Consider the following 20,560-nt stretch of genomic DNA (forward strand, 5'->3'; position numbering starts at 1 on the left):
AGTGTATTTAAAATTCAAGAGGCAATTTTAAAGATGAAGTCTTACTCCTCAATATATGTTTGATTCATCTACACTTGTAAAGTGTGTCACCATTACTCACTTATGGCTGCACTACCTGTAGGTGTGTCTGTGAGCTAACTCTTATTTGCTGCTGACAAATGCGTAGTGTAATGAGAAAGTATTCTCATTCTCTCTGTGCATGTATGTGTGTATATATCTATATGTGAGCATGCAACAAGCTGTCAGTTGTGTTGGTTTTAGGCCATAGTGTGGAGTGGGATGCAAAGCCTTTGGTCTGATGATTTCAGCCGCGTGAGACTTGTAGGTTTCTGGAGTGTAACCGCACTCTCTGAAGTGTGTTGTTGCTTTTACTTATAAGAAACTTGCATGCAACGATTGTTGAACATATAAAATATATTTTTCTTTAAAGAATAAAGTGTAAAGGAATTTTAAAAAGAAAACCCTGCATTCTTTAAAAATGAAATAAATTACATTTGATTGTGCACCCATCTTCCTGTCCATGATAGCAATTACTGGCAGCATTATGGCTCTATATACTGTACCATTAAGGAAGAAGGTAAAATATCTGTCATTCTAGGCCAGTTTCTAAACACCAGTCTGCTCACTTAATGTTCAGGCCTTTTGCTCCTCTATACTGGAAGCATGGTGTGCATGTTTCATTCCACATGCTTTCCTAATCTTCCTCCTTTCTTTTTCTCCTCCCACTGCAACTCTAGCTCTCAGAATAAGGCAGAAAATATGAAGATGAAAGTCAGAGACAAAGATGGGCAGAGAAGAGAGGAGGAAAGGAAGACAGAAATCCTCTGCTCCTCACAAACTGCTCTCTCATGCAGAACTCTAGCAGCCAGAGATCAAGCATCACCACGACAACCTCCTCCGCTTGTCCACTGTCACTCTCTGACTCTAGGGAAACAAGTGGTCAGTAGTTCTGCCCTATGCAGAGGTCTCATGTTTATCTTGACATGTGCGTCCCTCCAATGCAGCTGTCTGCTCAGGACAATGCTCCCTGGTCTTCATCCTTCCCCACCCTTACTTTGCCCATCCACATAGCTGTGGGTTGCTGCTCTCCCACCTCCCAGAGACTTTGGCCTCTGTCAGTCAACACTCCCTCTTACACTCTGAGTCTGCTGGAGCAGTAGTCCCCTGCTGTGCAGCCTCTCATCCACCACAGTTTGTTTTTTTGTGACTGGAGCTTTAACCATTCCCCCTTCTTCCTGGATCAGTGCAGCTGCTGGTGCTCAGCTCCCAAAAGAGGGTGCTGTCCCCTCAGCAGTGGCTTCATGGGCTGTCCTTTTGCAGGCATTCATTTCTTTTTGTGGATCCTCTTTCCCATTCATGTTTCAAAAATGCTCTCAGCCCAGCTGGAGCAATCCACTTGGTCTGTGGTTCCTCTGCCTTCTTCCTTGGTGGACCCTTCTCTGGTACTTAGTTGTGAGGCCTTCTGTATTCTTTCAGATTCTTCCCATGCAACTTCCTATCTCTGTGATGCTGCTTTTGACAATGCTAGACTTACAGGCAGATCCATGGCCTCTGTGGCTATCCGTGTGTGGATTTGAAGCTAGAAAGCTGAGAAGAGGTTCCTAGAGATAAGCCTCTTTGGGCAGGTTTGAGACAAGGCAAGAATCTGGTCTCCCAAGTGCTTTCAGAGATGTCCTCTTGTGATTCGGTGCCCAAAGTGGGTATTTCATCACTCTTCCTCCTATTTCTCTAAGCAGCTCATCTTGCAGACAAGACTCTTTCTCTATACACCTCTACCTCGATATAACGCTGTCCTCGGGAGCCAAAAGATCTTACTGCATTATAGGTGAAACCGCATTATATCGAACTTGCTTTGATCCACAAGAGTGTGCAGCCCTGCCCCCCCCCCCCCCGGAGCACTGCTTTACCGCGCTATATCTGAATTTGTGTTCTATCGGGTCACGTTATATTGAGATAGAGGTGTACTGACTTTTACTTTCTCTCTTCCAGAGCGGCCGTACTGAGGCTTTGCTAAACCTGTCTCCTCTCATATCCTACCCAGTGGCTTTTGGTTTTAGACAAAGTGTTCTTTTGATTCTTCAGGTGCTCATTCCTCCATTTTCAAACCCTTTGGACATGTCCACAAAGATATTTTCATTTAAGAAAGCCTATTTAATTGTAGTCATGATAGCCCGCAGAATGAAGGATTTGAGTTTTATTATTATTTTTCTCCTGTTCCTGAAATCTTACTTGAAAATAGGACAGTTCTTTGACTTCTTCATGAGTTAATTTCAAAAGCAAATTTGCACGTATATATTAAGGAACTCACTATTCTTCTTAAAGCGTGTCTTGATTACCCACTTTCACAGCAGAGGAAACTTCACTCCCAGGCCTTCAAGCAAGCTCAGAAGTTTTTACCTCTCCATTGTATTCAAGATTTTATGAAAATCAAGAGTTGCTCATTGTGTTTTGAAAGTCGTAATAAAAGGGGGACCTCAATATACTGGATTAAAAATTGTTTTCTGTTAGCCTATGACCAGGCTAAATTACCATGTTCTAAAATTGTTAAATGCCATTCAGTTAGGGTGCAGCAGCACTTTTTGAGCACCAAGGACTGAGACACTGCCCCTGAAATTTGTAAGATCATCCCTTTACATTTATGTTCAGCATTATCCTTGGACCTCTCCTCATCTGCTGACGTTACTTTTTGGCCATTAGGTATGGCCAGCTCCACTATACAGTAAGCCCAACTCTAGCATGCTGGGGAAATTGCTGCTGCTGGGTAGGATGGTTGAAGGAGGATATACGACAATGGAAAATTACTCACCAGTAATTTTGTATATCGCCGTCCTCTCTTCTCCCATCCTACGTTCCTCCTGTGCCTCCTCAGAGAATACTACTTGGAATTGTTTTATTTTTACCATCTTAATTTCTCCCTCTCTCTCTTTTCCTTTCTTTTCCTCTGGAAGCACCATAACTGAAGGAAGTGGGCAGATGATTGGCATGTATTTAATGCCTTGATGGACAGATATTTTCCCTTGATAGGTGGAGCCATAATGCTGACAGTAATAGCTGTTTAGTGTGACGGAAGAAGACAGGATTTGCTACAAACAGAATTACCAGTGAGTAATTTTTCTTTTGTGCTTTCTACTCTTCCACCAGTTTACACATTTTTTTTTCCTTTAAAAAATATTTTCTAGTCCTTGAGTAACTGTTGCTGGTCAGAGTTCAAAGAAAGCAATACATGATTCATTACCTATTTGTAATATGAATACTGTTGAAATATCTCATCATATGAACAAAGTTAATGCACACAATTTTAAAAAAATCATGAATTTTAGCAAATTTAAGGAGAGATTTAACCTTTTCCATTTCTCTCCAATGTCTCTTAACTTGATTACAGTATTTGCTTACTAAAAAGAAAATATAACTAATACACAGATGCTACAACGTAAAGTAACATTTGAGGAAACAACAGTGCTAAAATTTCACGAGGCACAATTTTCCTGAATAAGAATTAGCATACTGAGAAATGTTGCCTGGAAAACAAATGTGCAGATGGAGAGAGGGAAAAAAAACAGTGGTGGAGAGGGAGAAATGCATAAAAAATCCTTCCAAAGATTCAAGAACCCACCCGCAGAAAATGTTTTATCAGGCTCATAATAGACCATTTTTTATGTCTGTCAGGAAGAAATACTGTTTGATTGTGGTTGTTACAGGTCCCTTCATGTAGTGTAAGCAATGTGTTTCTGCACCCACTCAGAACAAAGGGGATGAATATAATTCAGAAATCAAGAAGGCAGCAGACAGAAGCACAGTAAAACCAGTCTAAAATGAAATTGTGAGAATACTCTGTGACCGTTTATGGGAAATGGAAAAAAGCCACCAGCTTCAATATTGATGGCTTGAAATTCATGCTAAAGAGAATTCAGAGTTGTGCTCACACTGCACGTCTAATGCATGCTGCTCCGTGGTGCAGGAAACTACTCCCCTTTACCCTGCATGATTTCTTGCTAAGGCATAAAGAATTCGGGGCTGCTTGTCACATAGCAAGAATCATTGTGCTAAGGAAAATGAACATGCCGAAAGGAAATGACAATGTTTGGATTACAAAATTACATCTCCTGAAGGAATATATCTGATGATAATAAATAAATGAATGAGTAATGCAGAGGATAGACTGTGTTTGCAATTTGTATGTACTGTATACTTCAGCAGAAGCATTTTTAATTACTATTTTGCTCTGGTTATAAAGCATGTGTTTGTTTTTCACAATGTGCATTTATAATCATAACATTGTTCTGAACCAATATTTTAAATCAAAGTTTCATTTAAACTGCTTTTCCTGTTTTTTTAATTCTACTGAGAGGTAGCATGAACCTATCATCAGGGAAACACAGGATATTCACAGAAAACAAGGCCAGAGCTGAGTGCTGGGTGCACAAAAAATAAAATAATAAAAAAAACCCATGGTGGGCTGTGTGTGTGTGTATGTGCACGCTGCGTGCCTGCTCTCTCCTGCTTGCCAGTCAGATGGAAGGAAGGACCCTTCCTGCTTCACTTCTTGACAAGATTATCATCTGGCTGTCACCCTGGAACCACCCATCCCATGAAAATTCACCAGCCAAGAGTTCCACAATCCCATGCTACCAATCTCTGCTAGAGGGGAAGAGTATACTTCTCCCCTCTCTTCCTTTCTTCCTTAAAAGTCAATGGGGGTGAGAAAGAAGCTCCATTTACACAGTTCTCCCCTTTATCCCATTAAACACATATGACAGCATTTCTCTCTGGATGCCAGACCAAATTAGGAAAAACTCTTAGCTATCTCAGGTGTTTGCCTCTGAACATCTGACCCTTATACCACTCCGTCTGGTAAAGCTTAGAGGGCATCGGGGAAGCAGGGCAGAAACATTGTGCCACAGTTACATTTGGGGATTTTGCCAATACCATGAAATAAAGAGTAGCAATACAGAACAAAGAATAAAAATGAAATTGCTAAACAATACATTAAAAGAGAATTTTCTTTGGAGCTTGAAAATGCTTTTTCTTTTTGGCCTTTTCACTTATTTACATTTAGAAACAATTATTTTTCCTGTGTTTTGAATAGAGTTAAAACAAAAATAAACAGCTGTGATAAAATTAACATTTTGAGCTTACACAACCCATTATCAAGTCTGAATAGATCTTTGTGTTCCAGAATCCTGGACTGATGGCAGCACAACTCTGGGAATATTGTTTGTTAGTGAATTAAATCTGGTGGTCCTTCTAATCCCCATTTGTGCTAATCTCAAATCCACTATAGTTTGGCACAATTTGGAGAGTTTGCTCTAGGGAGACTTCAGACAAATAGCAAGAGTGTTATAGGTCAAGTCTTGAAATGCCTTGACACAGCTGTGGTTTTCTGAGAGAGAATTAGATCTGAGCTGCCTCTAGAGATAGTGTTGTTAAACTCTTACCTGCATGAGTATTAAATTGTTTAACACATTTATAGTGTAAATGAAATAAATAGCAGACAATACTAGGGCTGTGAACAGGTTTATACCATTTTATGTATGTCTGCAGTTCCCTACTTTCTCATAGATAGTAGAAAAAGGTTTGGGAAATTTAACTTCTTGCTGCTGTTCTTCTCCCAGCTTCAATAGGTTAATGTTAATAGTGGGCAGAACCAGAGCTATTAGTCGCTGTCAGAAGGGGAATGCCCTGCCTCCTGGCACTCTCTTCAATTTTTTAGCCAGCCCTCCCTGCAGCAGAGCTTTTCTGAGGAAAATGCCAAACTTTATTTCCAATTTTTAGACTAACAATTCCATTCCATAATGTGTTTGTCTAATTCCCAGCTGTGTCCCAAGGCTACATTTGATTTTGGGGGAGGTTGTCCCCTTAGTTCTGCTTCCCCTTCTGAGGCGTTGGCAGCAGCTGGTGCACCTATGGGCTTCAGTGATAGAGCCAGGCAAAGAAAAATCAGAAGCAAAAAGAAAGGCCTGTGTCTCCCGCTCCTCCCTTATTGACAATACAGTATTTATTTTCCCTGGTGGTCAGGGACTCGGTGTTTCTAACTGGGGGAGATTTTTACCTGTGGCCACATAGTAATCAGAAAATTCGACTGACAATCCTGACTCCGGACACACATTATAGAAGGGAGTACAAATCATATGGCAACATGAAGCAATCCATGAAGTACAACAGGAAAGAATACTTTTTTGTCAGGCAGCTAGAACAAGAGTAGGGTCTGTAGTTGCCCTCCATTGCCCCAGAGCTATCTGAAGGTCTCCCAATCAGCTCTTTCCAGAGATAGACCCCTGAGTAGTGCCAGGTTCTCTCAGTTTTGAAGCATCAGAGTTACCTGTAGCTTTGATCAAATATAGTCACTGGACAGTGTCCATGGGAGTACCCTGGGAAGCTCTTAATAGAGGTTTGTCTTCAAAGCATTCCCATTTAACCATCCTTAGACAATTCTTATGATTTGCAGATGAAGGGCAGCCTTTTATTTTTTCCCAATTTCAGTCATTACCATTTGATGTTATATGTGCTCCCAGTGTGTCTCTCCAGCGTTATGGTAGAAATAATATTGGCTTTAGGGAAGAAGGAAATTCACTTCTCTCTTCCCAGACAATTTTTCAGCTCTGGATGCTGTTCAGAGAAAAGCTGAGTGACACGGTTCCTGGAGGATCTTGTTTTTGGGACAAACACATTGTGCTTGGAAAGTCAATAACAGACCTGGGATGAGAAGGAATGCTATCAGATACAGGGGTCTCATCTCAGAAAAGTGTTACAGAAGATGAAGATTGCCCTTAATGGAAAACAAGTGGTGTCACAGAAACAAAAATCCAATTTTTATCTGAGCCTATTGGGAATTCTGATCTCATACACAGGCATGTTCAATGAGTTCGTATGATACCTGTATCCAGTAATTCTGGGTACTGCCACTGCATCTTACCCTATCTTATCCATTTGCAAAGATCTAGCTCCAATTCTGTGTTATCTGCTCTCACTGCTAGTGAATTTAGAGAATCAGATTAATTTTATTATTTTTAAGGGACCTTCCTAATTCAGTTCAGGGAATGGGTACCAGAAAAAGAGGGTACAGCATCCACCAGCTGGAACATTATAATTAATTGAGGTCTCAGAGTATGGCTTCTTCCATGAATAACGGACCTGTTCTAGTGACAACAGTCAGTGTGTCCAATAGGTTTTCATAATGACTAGCAAGAACACATTCAGCCCTACCCCAGAGAGAAATTTGCTTGTTCTTGGCAGAACAAAGTTTCCTGTCTCTAGGTGCACTCCCCACCAAAGGGGAGATGAACACCAAGATTTCCATGGCAGAAGTTGGATTATCAGAGTGGCTCTGTCACAGGGTGGCTGGCCCCTTTAAATGAAGCAGGTCCAGCTCCCCTGTGCTAGAACAGGTACTCCCGGTTGGTCAGTTAATGGGGGGAAGCAGCATCTGGGGGTGCGAAGAGCCAGACTGTCAGTAAGGGAAGAGGAGCAACAGGAAGTTTCCTGGGTTTGGTTTCTACAGTGCCAAGAGGGAAGGCAATGGGAACCAACAGGGGTGGGAGGGAGAGGGGAGGACGGCTTCCAGGGAGAAAGCTGGGAGGCAGTGCTCTCTGAAAAGAGCAAGGAAGAATCCTGCAGTAGGCCCTGAAGCAGGAAAGATTGAAAGGCAAAGGGGAAGCCCCCTAGGTGCTATAATCCAGGGTGCACCAATGAACTGTTTTTGTTTTGCCTATGTTTGGAACATAAAACTGTGCCTGGAAAGAGACTCTAGGTATGGCAGTGGGTCCTTCAAGGTCTGGGGACAAACCAGCACCTTACCAGTTTCTAAACCCAAGAATATCTCACACGTCATCAGTCAGTTTGGTCAGCTGGTGATCAACCGCTTTGCACCTGGAAACAGTAAATAAAGTGCCTCTCTGTGTCTGGATGCATGGGAGGAGGTGGTGAGTGATGTCACGCAAAGTCCTTGCTATGCTCTCTTGCCTTTTCCACAGCTTCCCAGGACAATAGAGAAGATAAGAACAGTACTGATACTGTTTATGCCTTTCTGGCTGAAGAGAGTTTGGCTCTCCATGTTGATTAACCTAGCAGTGGATTTTTGGAGGTGTCCTTCTCAAAAAGGATGTTTGCTGTTGCAAGACCGGTCCTCCATCCGACCAGACAGCTGCAAAATGAATAGTTGGAGGGAAGTGATTTTTGCTCCCATGGACTCAAGCGAGAGAAGTCAGCAAATAAAACTTACTCTGCGATATGGTGCAAAGCTTAACTATCATGTTAAATCAGTGAAACATAACCTCGAGTTCCTCCGGGAGGACCTTAAGATGGGAATATGAGTGTCCCACAAACAGGTCAGGTCTCTGTAGTATAATGTTAGCAGCATGTTCAAAAAAAGGAAACTTTGTATATATCCCATCATTTAATGTTTCCTTAAGGCATCAACCTTATTCCAACCTCACAAAGTCATAGAGCATAACCTTGTAACCTCATCCTGCTCCTTATCTCACTACCCAAATGGAACCTCTGCAGCAAGTGTCACCATATTTCCTATCTATTAGAGCAGGCCTCCCAATGGCTACTATCACCAATCAGATGAGGGTTTTTTAATTTGAAATTTGGGACTTTCTATGAGACCCAATATTGTACTTAAATTTCAGCCCAGTAGTCCTCACAATTGTCATAGTATTCTTTCCTTAAGTAAACTCAAAAAATAGCCCTGCTTTAGTTATGTGTCACCATCCAGTCCTTAGGAGAACTGGCAATCTCAGGGCAGAATAGTCATATCTCCTGTAATAAGATGTGTTAGTCGGCCATTCATTCACCATATTAGTTATCCAGTGTCAGCTAATGCCATTCCCTTTGTTTTGGAAGAAGTCTTCTCCATGCCTTGGTATCCAGGGGAAGATGGAGGAGATATATAATTTACTTAGTTTTGGAAGTCTATATTTAAGAGATGATCCTGCTTCCAATCCTGGAGGCACCCTACTATGAAAACCCATTTTAATTAGCACTAAGAAAAATGGGAAAATGTATCCATGCTTACCTGAAAAATTCCTTTCTTTAAGTAATAAGGTCCACATATCCAGCTGCCCTGAAGACAAATGATCATTCAGAATAGAGATGGAAATCGACATCCAAGGATTTGGGTTTATTGTCGTTAGGTAGAATGTACCATAATCTGCAGTAGAATACTTTGTTGTGTTTTTCCTCATAGTTTATTTAACATGATCTGTAATTTAGGAAAGTAGATTTGAGTTATCCTGGCTGTGGAAGTTTCCTCAACTGGAGAGAACTTCAAGAGGCAGAGCATTCTAGTCTATTCTCTGTTGGGTTTTATACCATGGTCATCACCCTAGTAGCTGAGGGTCCTCCAGTAGTGCAATTAGCAATGTGACTACATAGCTGTGACATGTTTGTTCTCTTAGGGTATGTCTTCACTGCCCGCCGGATCGGCGGGTAGCAATCGATTTCTCGGAGTTCGATATATCGCATCTCATCTAGACGTGATATATCGAACCCCGAACGCGTTCCCGTCGACTCCGGAACTCCACCGGAGCGAGTGGCGGTAGCGGAGTCGACGGGGGAGCCGGGGACATCGATCCCGCGCCGTGAGGACGGGTAAGTAATTCGAGCTAAGGTACTTCGACTTCAGCTACGCTATTTACGTAGCTGAAGTTGTGTACCTTAGATCGACCCCCCCCCCCAGTGTAGACCAGGCCTTATTCTCTCCCCAAAGTGTGTGCAGTGGAGTATCTAGGTTTGGTAAGCTATTTTTTTTAATATCAGTGTACCTGTTGCTATGTGTTTATGTCAGAGAAGGCAAGGTGAGCATTTGGAGTGGAAAGTGGTGATGTTTGTGTTGGTCCTTAATTCCTGGGAGAGATCACTCCACAGTCTGGAGAATGTTCTGTCTCCCACACAGACGAGCTTTACTCTCATTGTTGAGAGTTCTGTTGTGCCAGAGGAGTGTAGTTGTCAAGCACTCTTCACCCTAGATCTTTATAGATGATCTTTTAAATACCCTGAGCTCAGGCCAGGAAGTGATTTGAAGATGAAAACTGTGACCTTGAACTTGATTAAAAATTCAAAGGGAAACCAGTGGAGAGAGTGGAGGACGGGTTTGATATGTTCCTGGTAGCCTGTGTTGCAGAGGAGATGTGCTGCAGCATTCTGCGCCAGTGGATTTTCCTAAGTGCTGAAGGCTTCCTGCCCAAGTATATCACATTGCCGTAGTCCATCTGACAGGTGACAAAGGCCAGGTGTTGATCCACCAGGATGGGATGGAGTTTCCTAGCAAAGCAGCGATGGAGAGCATTACATGCAGATGCTACTATGTGAGAGCTCAGTGTTAGCGAGGAATCCAAGTGTACTCCTAAACTACGGACTGAATTGACCAATTGTGGGTGTGTATCTTCTACCAATGGAAACTGCACTGAAGCTCCAAGCTCTTCAAAATACTCACCTCTGCGCACCAGCATCATCGCTGTCTTGCTCAGGTTCAGCTTCAGATAGCTCTTTATCCAAGAGCTGCTTTTATCCAAGTACTGGGCTGTCTTGATGGTAGTGGTGTGGTTATGTGTAGGGAAGGATAGATAGTGCGGTGTGTCATCTGCATATGCTGACACTTCCCTACTGACAGTTCTGGTTCTGCCCTTGAACTACAAGCAGACTGAAATTAAAATACTTATTGTATTTTATATATTATTGTATAACTGTGGACCTTATTACTTGAATAAAGGAAATTTTCAGGTAAGCCTGGATTTTCCTGTTCATTGAGAGTAGTAAAGCAAATTGGAATGTCAGTTTTGATTTATTATATTCCTAGAGGAGGGTGTGCATGTGTGCTTTTCTTACAAGGCTGTCTAATCTACAGAGAGATGTAATTCTTCAGCAGGGATAATATTATGCCACTTATTTGATTGCAAATTTGTTTAAACAGCTTTTAGCTTTATATTTTCCCTTTAGGTAATGTATCTTTAGATACTAATTGCAAAATTGGCTTGACGTGAGTCATACAGATTTAAAGTACAGTATATCTGGTCTGACTCCTGAATTTTAAGTGCCATAAGTATGATAGCTGAACTAGAACTGAAATTAATTCTAATTTCTTGGACTCTCTTTTGAGTGATCTGTGTCTAGGGAAGAAGGCTATTTTGATGTATAACAGTGGCCTTCTTTAGGGATAATGTTTTGAGTGTGTGTGTGCTTTGTGGTTTGAGAGAAGTTCTAAGAGGTATGGGAAAATGATGAAATAAAAAAAAAAACTAGACTGAGTACTTGGCACAAAGAAAGGACATCCACTTTACCTATGATTTGGGGGTGGGGGAAGCTGCTATTTGCTTTGACCACCGTTTTGTGTTTTTAAAATATTCTCAAGCTCCATATCTAATGTTTCTTTCCCCCCTCCCCCTTTTCTGGCAGGTTTAAGAGATGCTACAGGCTCTGAGAGTGATGGTGGTGACTCAAGCAGCACAAAATCAGAAGGAGCCAATGGAGCAGCAGCAATCCAACCCAAAAAGGTCAAGGGGATTGGTTTTGGAGATATCTTCAAAGACAAACCAATAAAGCTACGACCAAGGTCAATAGAAGTAGAAAATGACTTTCCACCAGTAGAAAAGGTACATATTATAACTTAATTCTGTCATGGTTGTCATCCCCAAAGTACTCAACTTTATGATAAGGTAGAACTGACAGCTTTATGGTTTCTTTCCTATTCCTTACTTTGACTGACTCCTTTTGTCCTCTGTTGTGCCAAGTGCAGGAAAATAGATTCCTATGAAGTTGGTAATAACCCATCTACTTAATTGCCTGGAAGAATGTTATTTCAGTGAAGGTTTTATTCCTGTGCTCACACCTCCACCCACTGGTCTTTGTTCTAAATAACTACCAGTGCAGGGAACAAGACTTCAGAGTCTGTATTAGTACTGTGGTTACCCATATGACACCACAAATAATAATAATGCCCAGTTCTTACGTAAAGTAACATGGCAGCATAAAGTCACTGTACCATCAGGGTGCCAAAAAGGAAACGTCAAAAAGTACCTACAGAATTTAACTTTTAACTTCATGCTTTGGATATTCATTTTAAAAAATGCATTGGGCAAACTTTTTATAGGTGACCTGTAGAGGATGCAAATTGTTTTATGCTATTCTTTTGTTTGTGTGACATATAAAGAAGATCCCAATTAACACTTTGAAGGGGAAACTCTTTGTTAAAGATTCAAACACCTTTCAGTTGAGCCCTCAGAGAGGTCCCTTCATTCTCTGGTCTCCAAGGAGAACCAGAGACACAAGAAGAAAAGACTTAATATTTCTAATAAGCAGTGGGGAGTGAAGCTTTTTAGCTTTTTTTCATGCCTTCTGTATATAATGAAGTATGTACCACAGTGAAAAAGGTACAAAATCCTTTCCCTCACCTTTATAAGCAATTATATTTATCTGAAGTGTATCGATAATCTGATAAGTGAGGCTTGGTTTTGATAGACTTATGCATGCTTGGAATTCTGCTTATCTTCGGTAAAATTCAAATTAGGTTCTTCTGCAATGTAAACATTTATATGTGCTGTTTTAAAATGTTGAAAGAGGTTGTTACTACCATCAGAATGGGATAATGAAAGGTTGGGGTTTTTTTCTTTTTAAGTTGATAGTGATAGTTGGACTGGATTCATGTAGGCCCCAATTCAAGAAAGAATCTTTCTTTAGAAAAACACTTGTAGTCAGTAGGATTTAAGCTTCTGTTAAGTGTAGCATGTAGTTAAGTGCTGTCCTGGTCTGGGACCATAAACTTTTCCTATTACATTAGAAAATGTGTATTTTTAGTAGTTCATTTCCAGCAGGTATATAGATAAAGAAAACAAATATAGTGCATGCAGAAACAATGAGGCATGAACCGATGAAGTGGGTTCTAGCCCACGAAAGCTTATGTCCAAATAAATTTGTTAGTCTCTAAGGTGCCACAAGGACTCCTCGTTGTTTTTGCTGATACAGACTAACACGGCTACCACTTTGAATGCATGCAGATATTCTGATGAGCTAGATGCACAGTCAGTATTTGCATGTTAAATAGTGTTGGTTTATAATCAGGGGCGGCTCTAGGTATTTTGCCACCCCAAGCACGGCAGGCAGGCTGCCTTTGGCGGCTTGCCTGCGGGAGGTCCCCGGTCCCGCGGATTCAGCGGCATGCCTGCGGGAGGTCCACCGAAGCCTCGGGACCAGCAGACCCTCCGCAGGCATGCTGCCGAAGGCAACCTGCCTGCTGCCCTCACGGCGACTGGCAAAGCGCCCCCAGTGGCTTGCCGCCCCAAGCACACGCTTGGCGTGCTGGTGCCTGGAGCCATCCCTGTTTATAATTACTATATACACATTCACCTGTGAATGATGCACATATAGACCTTAACCAGAACTGTAGAGGTATTCAATATTCAGTTATCCACATCTGATTCAGATGTCTTGGAATTGACAAACTGCAGTGCTCTGCAAATACTATATGATTAGGCTTGGGAGAATTCTATTTTTATCAGTGAATGTTGGTAAACTTTGATTTCCATGCACACACAAACCAACAAAAAAGTATTTCCATCAATGATAATTGAAATGTAGAGATAGGTAAAGTTAAAAAAAATGGTGCTTGAGAACTTTTTATTTAAGGATATTAACTTGGCATATTTTGACATATAGTATTGACTGTTTTAATGGTTATAAAGCTTTTTTTATTTCAGTGTCTACGGTCGCTAAATAATTGTCTGACACCCCATCCCGCAATGTTCCATCACTGATAAAATTTAAAAATAATAAGCTTAAAAATAAATTTTGATATTATCCTTCAAAATTATATTTAAAAAATTTAATTCTGCCAAGCCTACATATGATAGTTTTCTGTAAAGATACAGACATTTTTGGTAAATGGGCTCTGTATAAAATAGGATATAGACCTGTTCACCTTTTAGTCACTCATCTAATATGGTCAAATTTGAGGTGTCCATCTGGTAGATATTAAATGGCTTTTGTGAAATAAGAGGAGGTCTTAGTCCACTTTTTACTGGGCAGGAAGTATCATTATCCCTATTTTGCAGATGGGGAACTGAAAAGTGATTTGTCTAAGGTCAGACAGGAGGTCTGTGACATAGCCAGGAATTTTATCCGAAATCCTTAGAGTTTTAGACTGGTGTCTTAATTACAAGACCATCCTTCTTCTGTATTCAGATTTTCCTTAACAAACATTTTAATGGGATGTGATTACATCATATTTGCAGTTAGAATACTTTATTTCCTGTATTTAGTAACTTCTCAGGCTGCAAGTAGGAAATGCTTGCATAACACTTACCATACGCACCTAACATTTAACAGCTAAAGCAGTGGTTCTCGGGAGGCCTTCGGGGGGGGGGGGGGGGTGGTGGGGGAGGAGGAGACATCAACTCATCTAGATAGTTGCCTAGTTTTACAAGAGGCTGCATAAAAAGCACCAGTGAAGTCACTACAAACTAAAATTTCATACAGACAATGACTGGTTTATACTGCTCTGTATACAACACACTGAAATGTAAGTACAATATATATATTAAAATTAATTTATTTTATAATTATATGGTAAAAATGGGAAACTAAGCAATTTTTTCAATAATAGGGTGCTGTGACACTTTTATATTTTTTGTCTGATTTTGTAAGCAAGTAGTTTTTAAGTGAGGTGAAACATGGGCATACGCAAGACAAATCAGACTCCAGAAAGGGGTACAGAAGATTAGAAAGGTTGAGAGCCACTGAGCTTAGAGAGCCACTCAATCAAATAGAGTCTAAGAATGGCACAAAATAATCAATAAAAGATATTACCTCACCCACCTTCTCTTACTCCCTCCTCTTCCATCTCCACTCCCATCTTCCTCAAGAGCTCATGCTGGCCGTTGGGAGGAAGAGGAACTCCATTTTTGCTTGTTGTGGAGGGAGGGAATACCAGTTGTTCCTGTTTCTTTATTCTTCTGTGTAATAAAGGGTAACTGAACAGCAGTATAGGAGTTGCTGAGTTTGCTCAGTGCTCCCTGTGCTGCACAATATATTAGATAAATGGTCCTTTAACTGACATTCTTGTGCATCTCTTCTTGAGATCCAACTAAACTGAGTGGATCACTAATCCATCACCTATGCAGTGAGAGCTGCATGTAGGACCATAAAGAGCAATGTATAGAGAATCGCTGTTTTAAAAAACGTATATGTTTTGGTTGGCAGGAAGGCCATTTACAAATGAAGTAAAAATCTTAAGCGAATCCACATGTTCCATAGAGTCTCTATGGATAGAAATTTCATGCTCTAGTAAAAATATAACATTAGGGATCTATTATCGACCACCTGACCAGGACAGTAATAGTGATGATGAAATGCTAAGGGAAATTAGAGAGGCTATCAAAATTAAGAACCCAATAATAGTGGGGGATTTCAATTATCCCCATATTGACTGGGAACATTTCACTTCAGGATGAAATGCAGAGATAAAATTTCTCGATACTTTAAATGACTGCTTCATGGAGCAGCTGGTATGGGAACCCACAAGGGGAGAGGCAACTCTAGATTTAATCCTAAGTGGAGCGCAGGAGCTGGTCCAAGAGGTAACTATAGCAGGACCGCTTGGAAATAGTGACCATAATACAATAGCATTCAACATCCCTGTGGTAGGAAGAACACCTCAACTGCCCAACACTGTGGCATTTAATTTCAAAAGGGGGAACTATACAAAAATGAGGGGGTTAGATAGACAAAAGTTAAAAGGTACAGTGACTAAAGTGAAATCCCTGCAAATTGCATGGGCCCTTTTTAAAGACACCATAATAGAGGCCCAACTTCAATGAATACCCCAAATTAAGAAAAACAGTAAGAGAACTAAAAAAGAGCCACTGTGGCTTAACAACCATGTAAAAGAAGCAGTGAGAGATAAAAAGACTTCCTTTAAAAAGTGGAAGTCAAATCCTAGTGAGGCAAATAGAAAGGAGCACAAACACTGCCAACTTAAGTGCAAGAGTGTAATAAGAAAAGCCAAAGAGGAGTTTGAAGAACGGCTAGCCAAAAATTCTAAAGGTAATAACAAAATGTTTTTTAAGTACATCAGAAGCAGGAAGCCTGCTAAACAACCAGTGGGGCCCCTTGATGATCAAAATACAAAAGGAACGCTTAAAGACGATAAAGTCATTGCGGAGAAACTAAATGGATTCTTTGCTTCAGTCTTCACGGCTGAGGATGTTAGGGAGATTCCCAAACCTGAGCTGGCTTTTGTAGGTGACAAATCTGAGGAACTGTCACAGATTGAAGTGTCACTAGAGGAGGTTTTGGAATTAATTGATAAACTCAACATTAACAAGTCACCGGGACCAGATAGCATTCACCCAAGAGTTCTGAAAGAACTCAAATGTGAAGTTGCGGAACTATTAACTAAGGTTTGTAACCTGTCCTTCAAATCGGCTTCGGTACCCAATGACTGGAAGTTAGCTAATGTAACGCCAATATTTAAAAAGGGCTCTAGGGGTGATCCTGGCAATTACAGACCGGTAAGTCTAACGTCGGTACCGGGCAAATTAGTTGAAACAATAGTAAAGAATAAAATTGTCAGACACATAGAAAAACATAAACTCTTGAGCAATAGTCAACATGGTTTCTGTAAAGGGAAATCGTGTCTTACTAATCTATTAGAGTTCTTTGAAGGGGTCAACAAACATGTGGACAAGGGGGATCCGGTGGACATAGTGTACTTAGATTTCCAGAAAGCCTTTGACAAGGTCCCTCACCAAAGGCTCTTACATAAATTAAGCTGTCATGGGATAAAAGGGAAGGTCCTTTCATGGATTGAGAACTGGTTAAAGGACAGGGAACAAAGGGTAGGAATTAATGGTAAATTCTCAGAATGGAGAGGGGTAACTAGTGGTGTTCCCCAAGGGTCAGTCCTCGGACCAATCCTATTCAATTTATTCATAAATGATCTGGAGAAAGGGGTAAACAGTGAGGTTGCAAAGTTTGCAGATGATACTAAACTACTCAAGATAGTTAAGACCAAAGCAGATTGTGAAGAACTTCAAAAAGATCTCACAAAACTAAGTGATTGGGCAACAAAATGGCAAATGAAATTTAATGTGGATAAATGTAAAGTAATGCACGTTGGAAAAAATAACCCCAACTATACATACAACATGATGGGGGCTAATTTAGCTACAACGAGTCAGGAAAAAGATCTTGGAGTCATCGTGGATAGTTCTCTGAAGATGTCCACGCAGTGTGCAGAGGCGGTCAAAAAAGCAAACAGGATGTTAGGAATCATTAAAAAGGGGATAGAAAATAAGACTGAGAATATATTATTGCCCTTATATAAATCCATGGTACGCCCACATCTCGAATACTGTGTACAGATGTGGTCTCCTCACCTCAAAAAAAGATATTCTAGCACTAGAAAAGGTTCAGAAAAGGGCAACTAAAATGATTAGGGGTTTAGAGAGGGTCCCATACGAGGAAAGATTAAAGAGGCTAGGACTCTTCAGCTTGGAAAAGAGAAGACTAAGGGGGGATATGATAGAGGTATATAAAATCATGAGTGATGTTGAGAAAGTGGATAAGGAAAAGTTATTTACTTATTCCCATAATACAAGAACAAGGGGTCACCAAATGAAATTAATAGGCAGCAGGTTTAAAACAAATAAAAGGAAGTTCTTCTTCATGCAGCACACAGTCAGCTTGTGGAACTCCTTACCTGAGGAGGTTGTGAAGGCTAGGACTATAACAATGTTTAAAAGGGGACTGGATAAATTCATGGTGGCTAAGTCCATAAATGGCTACTACCCAGGATGGGTAAGAATGGTGTCCCTAGCCTCTGTTCGTCAGAGGATGGAGATGGATGGCAGGAGAGAGATCATTTGATCATTGCCTGTTAGGTTCACTCCCTCTGGGGCACCTGGCATTGGCCACTGTCGGTAGACAGATACTGGGCTAGATGGACCTTTGGTCTGACCCGGTACGGACTTTCTTATGTTCTTATGTTTGGTTTTTAGTTCCTTTAAAACTTTTGTATTTATTAAGTTTCTTCTTAAACACCATTATTTCTGATAGTTCACCCTGATCATCTCAAATGGGAAGTGTCTCCACTCATCTCTTTTGTGAAGACAGAAGGAAAGGGAGAATTCACTTCACATAAGTTGCTCTTTACCCCTTTGTCACCCTTCTCCCCGCTGCACTTTTCCAGGTATGACATTAGAGTTAAAAGCAGTTACAGAGTTGAACACTAAAAATAGTTAGAACTAAAGCTCAAAATAAGGGACATGAGAACAATAGTAGCATATAGCATTTTATAGCCTAGAAACATGATTCTGTAGCCACTCCATGCATGAAACGCCCACATCACGAGGTCCCTTGCTTTTGTACCTCTGAAGCTCTTCTGACACCAAACCACTCATTCTGGTCCATTTCTTTACCATTCCTTGCCTCCTCATCTCTAATCTACCCATGAGATAATTCTTTGAATATAAAACTTCCATTTTAAGTGATGAACATTATCCATTGGTGCTTCAGTGGTGAAGTGTTAACAATGGAAGTTTAATTTTTTTTGCAAAAATATCATTTGGAAATTATGAACAGTACTTTGAAATTGTAAAGTGTAAGACACAAAATTCTCAAGAATATTATTTATCTTTTTTATATAAACAATTTACAGCAATAAAAGCTAATTAATGACACCAGGTCTTCATGAGATAGGTAAAACACAGCTAGCTCTCAGATGAAGGACAGTTTAGATCTATAGCTTTTACTAGGAATCTGAAACCATAATCTCATACAGGAAAACAGGTACAAAGGGAATGGAGCAGGAAATGGAAAATTGAGTTTAATAGAGAGGAACAAATTTGATAACCTACACTGGCACTGAGTCTCTGCTGAATCGCTATTGAAGAGTGATGCATCAGTGAGCAGTGTCTCTTCTCATCTTCCATATTCCTTCTCCCTTCCCCAAACATATCTGTGATATCACAATTTCACTCTTTGGATTGTAAAATGTTCAAGCTACTCTGATAAAAGGGAATAACCCAGCTGTCAGTGAAATGGCTTTGCCCTGGGTTTTAACAGAGAACATGTAGGTGTATCAGTGGCATTTTTAAAAAATTAGTCTACCACACAACAGTGCTCTGTCACTGAAGATGGTTATTTTTAAAAACTATTATTGCAGTATAGACTGCATAAATATAGGATGTTTTAACATTGCCTATACCAGTGCCTTGCACATACATCACATACCAAAGTGAAGGAAAGCATTGTCCATATGAAGGAAATGCAGTTATAATATACATAACGACCACAGTTGATTTTAGATTCCTTTTACTTACTTGAGTTACTTAAAAACTGCATAGAGATCTACTGGTGAAAAGACTATATAACAGCTAGTGATGTCAGTAGCAATACTGTGGAGAGTCTGGTTTTGATTCCTGGTTGGGAGCCATGGACTTCTGCTGTGGTGGTGTACCCTGAAAAACAAAATCTATGAAATCTCAAAATATTTCGGCCTGGAAAACAAAAAAGTAGAACCATTTTGGGGATGGATCACTTCCAAGAAACCACCTTACTTTATTTAGGCAAAAGTGAAGCTGATTTCCATATTGCTGAGTTTCAGAGATTTTCTGTGGGGACATGAACTAATGTGATAGTGAATTTCTAGAAAGGAGCAGCTGCTCTGCTTCTCTCCATTCCCCAGCGGTTTCAACTCCAGTACAATGAACATGCTTTGATAAATACCAGAGCTCCTTGGTATGTATCTAAACTGTAGAATGAGTTTACTTTCTATCTGATGAGCTCCCAGACAACTGGCTGACAGTGTGATACAATACAACATGTAAAATAGCAGCAAAACCTACTTTAAATAAATCCTAATAACTAATATCGTGATCATAAGCAAAGTTGGTTCCTGAGACTTTGTCTACATCAAAGAAACAATTGTATTTTTTTTCCTAGCAAGATCATAGGGTGATTTACCTGACCATTGCAGATAAGGATGAACTGTTACAACTTTGTAAAATCCTCCTTGTTTTGGCACTTGTGGCAATTCATAGACCATATTGTGAAATTTCTAGGATGTAGATTTACGTGAAATGAGTTTTTCTTTTCTGCTTCTATTTTGTTTGCTTTTGTTTGAGAATTTAACCTCAGTGCTGGTGATCCTTAATTATACGTTGGAACTTTTGTTTGGGAGAGAGGGGGTTGGTAGCCTTTTTAAAGCTCAGGAAGGTTTTAATGAGCAGACATTTGATACTATTTGCATACATGAACATGGGAAATTAAGAGAGCAAATAGCTTGGCACAAATAATAAAATAACAAGTCTAATTCAGCATTGATGTTGTATATGTAACCTTCATATTCATTAGGTATTAAGGAGATTTCTGATTAAATAATTATTTCATGTTACATAAAGCAAACTGAACTGCATCAAGCAACTGGAATGACAGTTTGTACAGTCATAATTTTCTATCAATTTGAATTAATCAATTTATTTTTTTTCTGAATCTGTAAATTTGGCTTTTAAAAAAAAATCTTTAGCAGAGGATTTTAAAAAATACAATTATTGTGTTTTATATAATT

General features: G+C 40.2%; 1 protein-coding gene across 6 annotated transcripts in view; it reads left to right on the forward strand.

Annotated features, from left to right (window-relative positions):
- SH3KBP1 (SH3 domain containing kinase binding protein 1) overlaps positions 1-20,560 on the forward strand; it is a 351,211-nt gene that overhangs the window by 195,836 nt on the left and 134,815 nt on the right. For all 6 annotated transcript variants that reach the window (XM_045014652.1, XM_045014513.1, XM_045014730.1 and 3 more), the window contains one exon: positions 11,395-11,591. In XM_045014652.1, coding sequence (XP_044870587.1) covers positions 11,395-11,591 — 197 coding nt within the window. The remainder of the gene's footprint in view (positions 1-11,394; positions 11,592-20,560) is intronic.

Source organism: Mauremys mutica, chromosome 1 (genome assembly GCF_020497125.1).
Source record: "Mauremys mutica isolate MM-2020 ecotype Southern chromosome 1, ASM2049712v1, whole genome shotgun sequence".
In the NCBI taxonomy this organism is placed as follows: Eukaryota; Metazoa; Chordata; order Testudines; family Geoemydidae; genus Mauremys; species Mauremys mutica.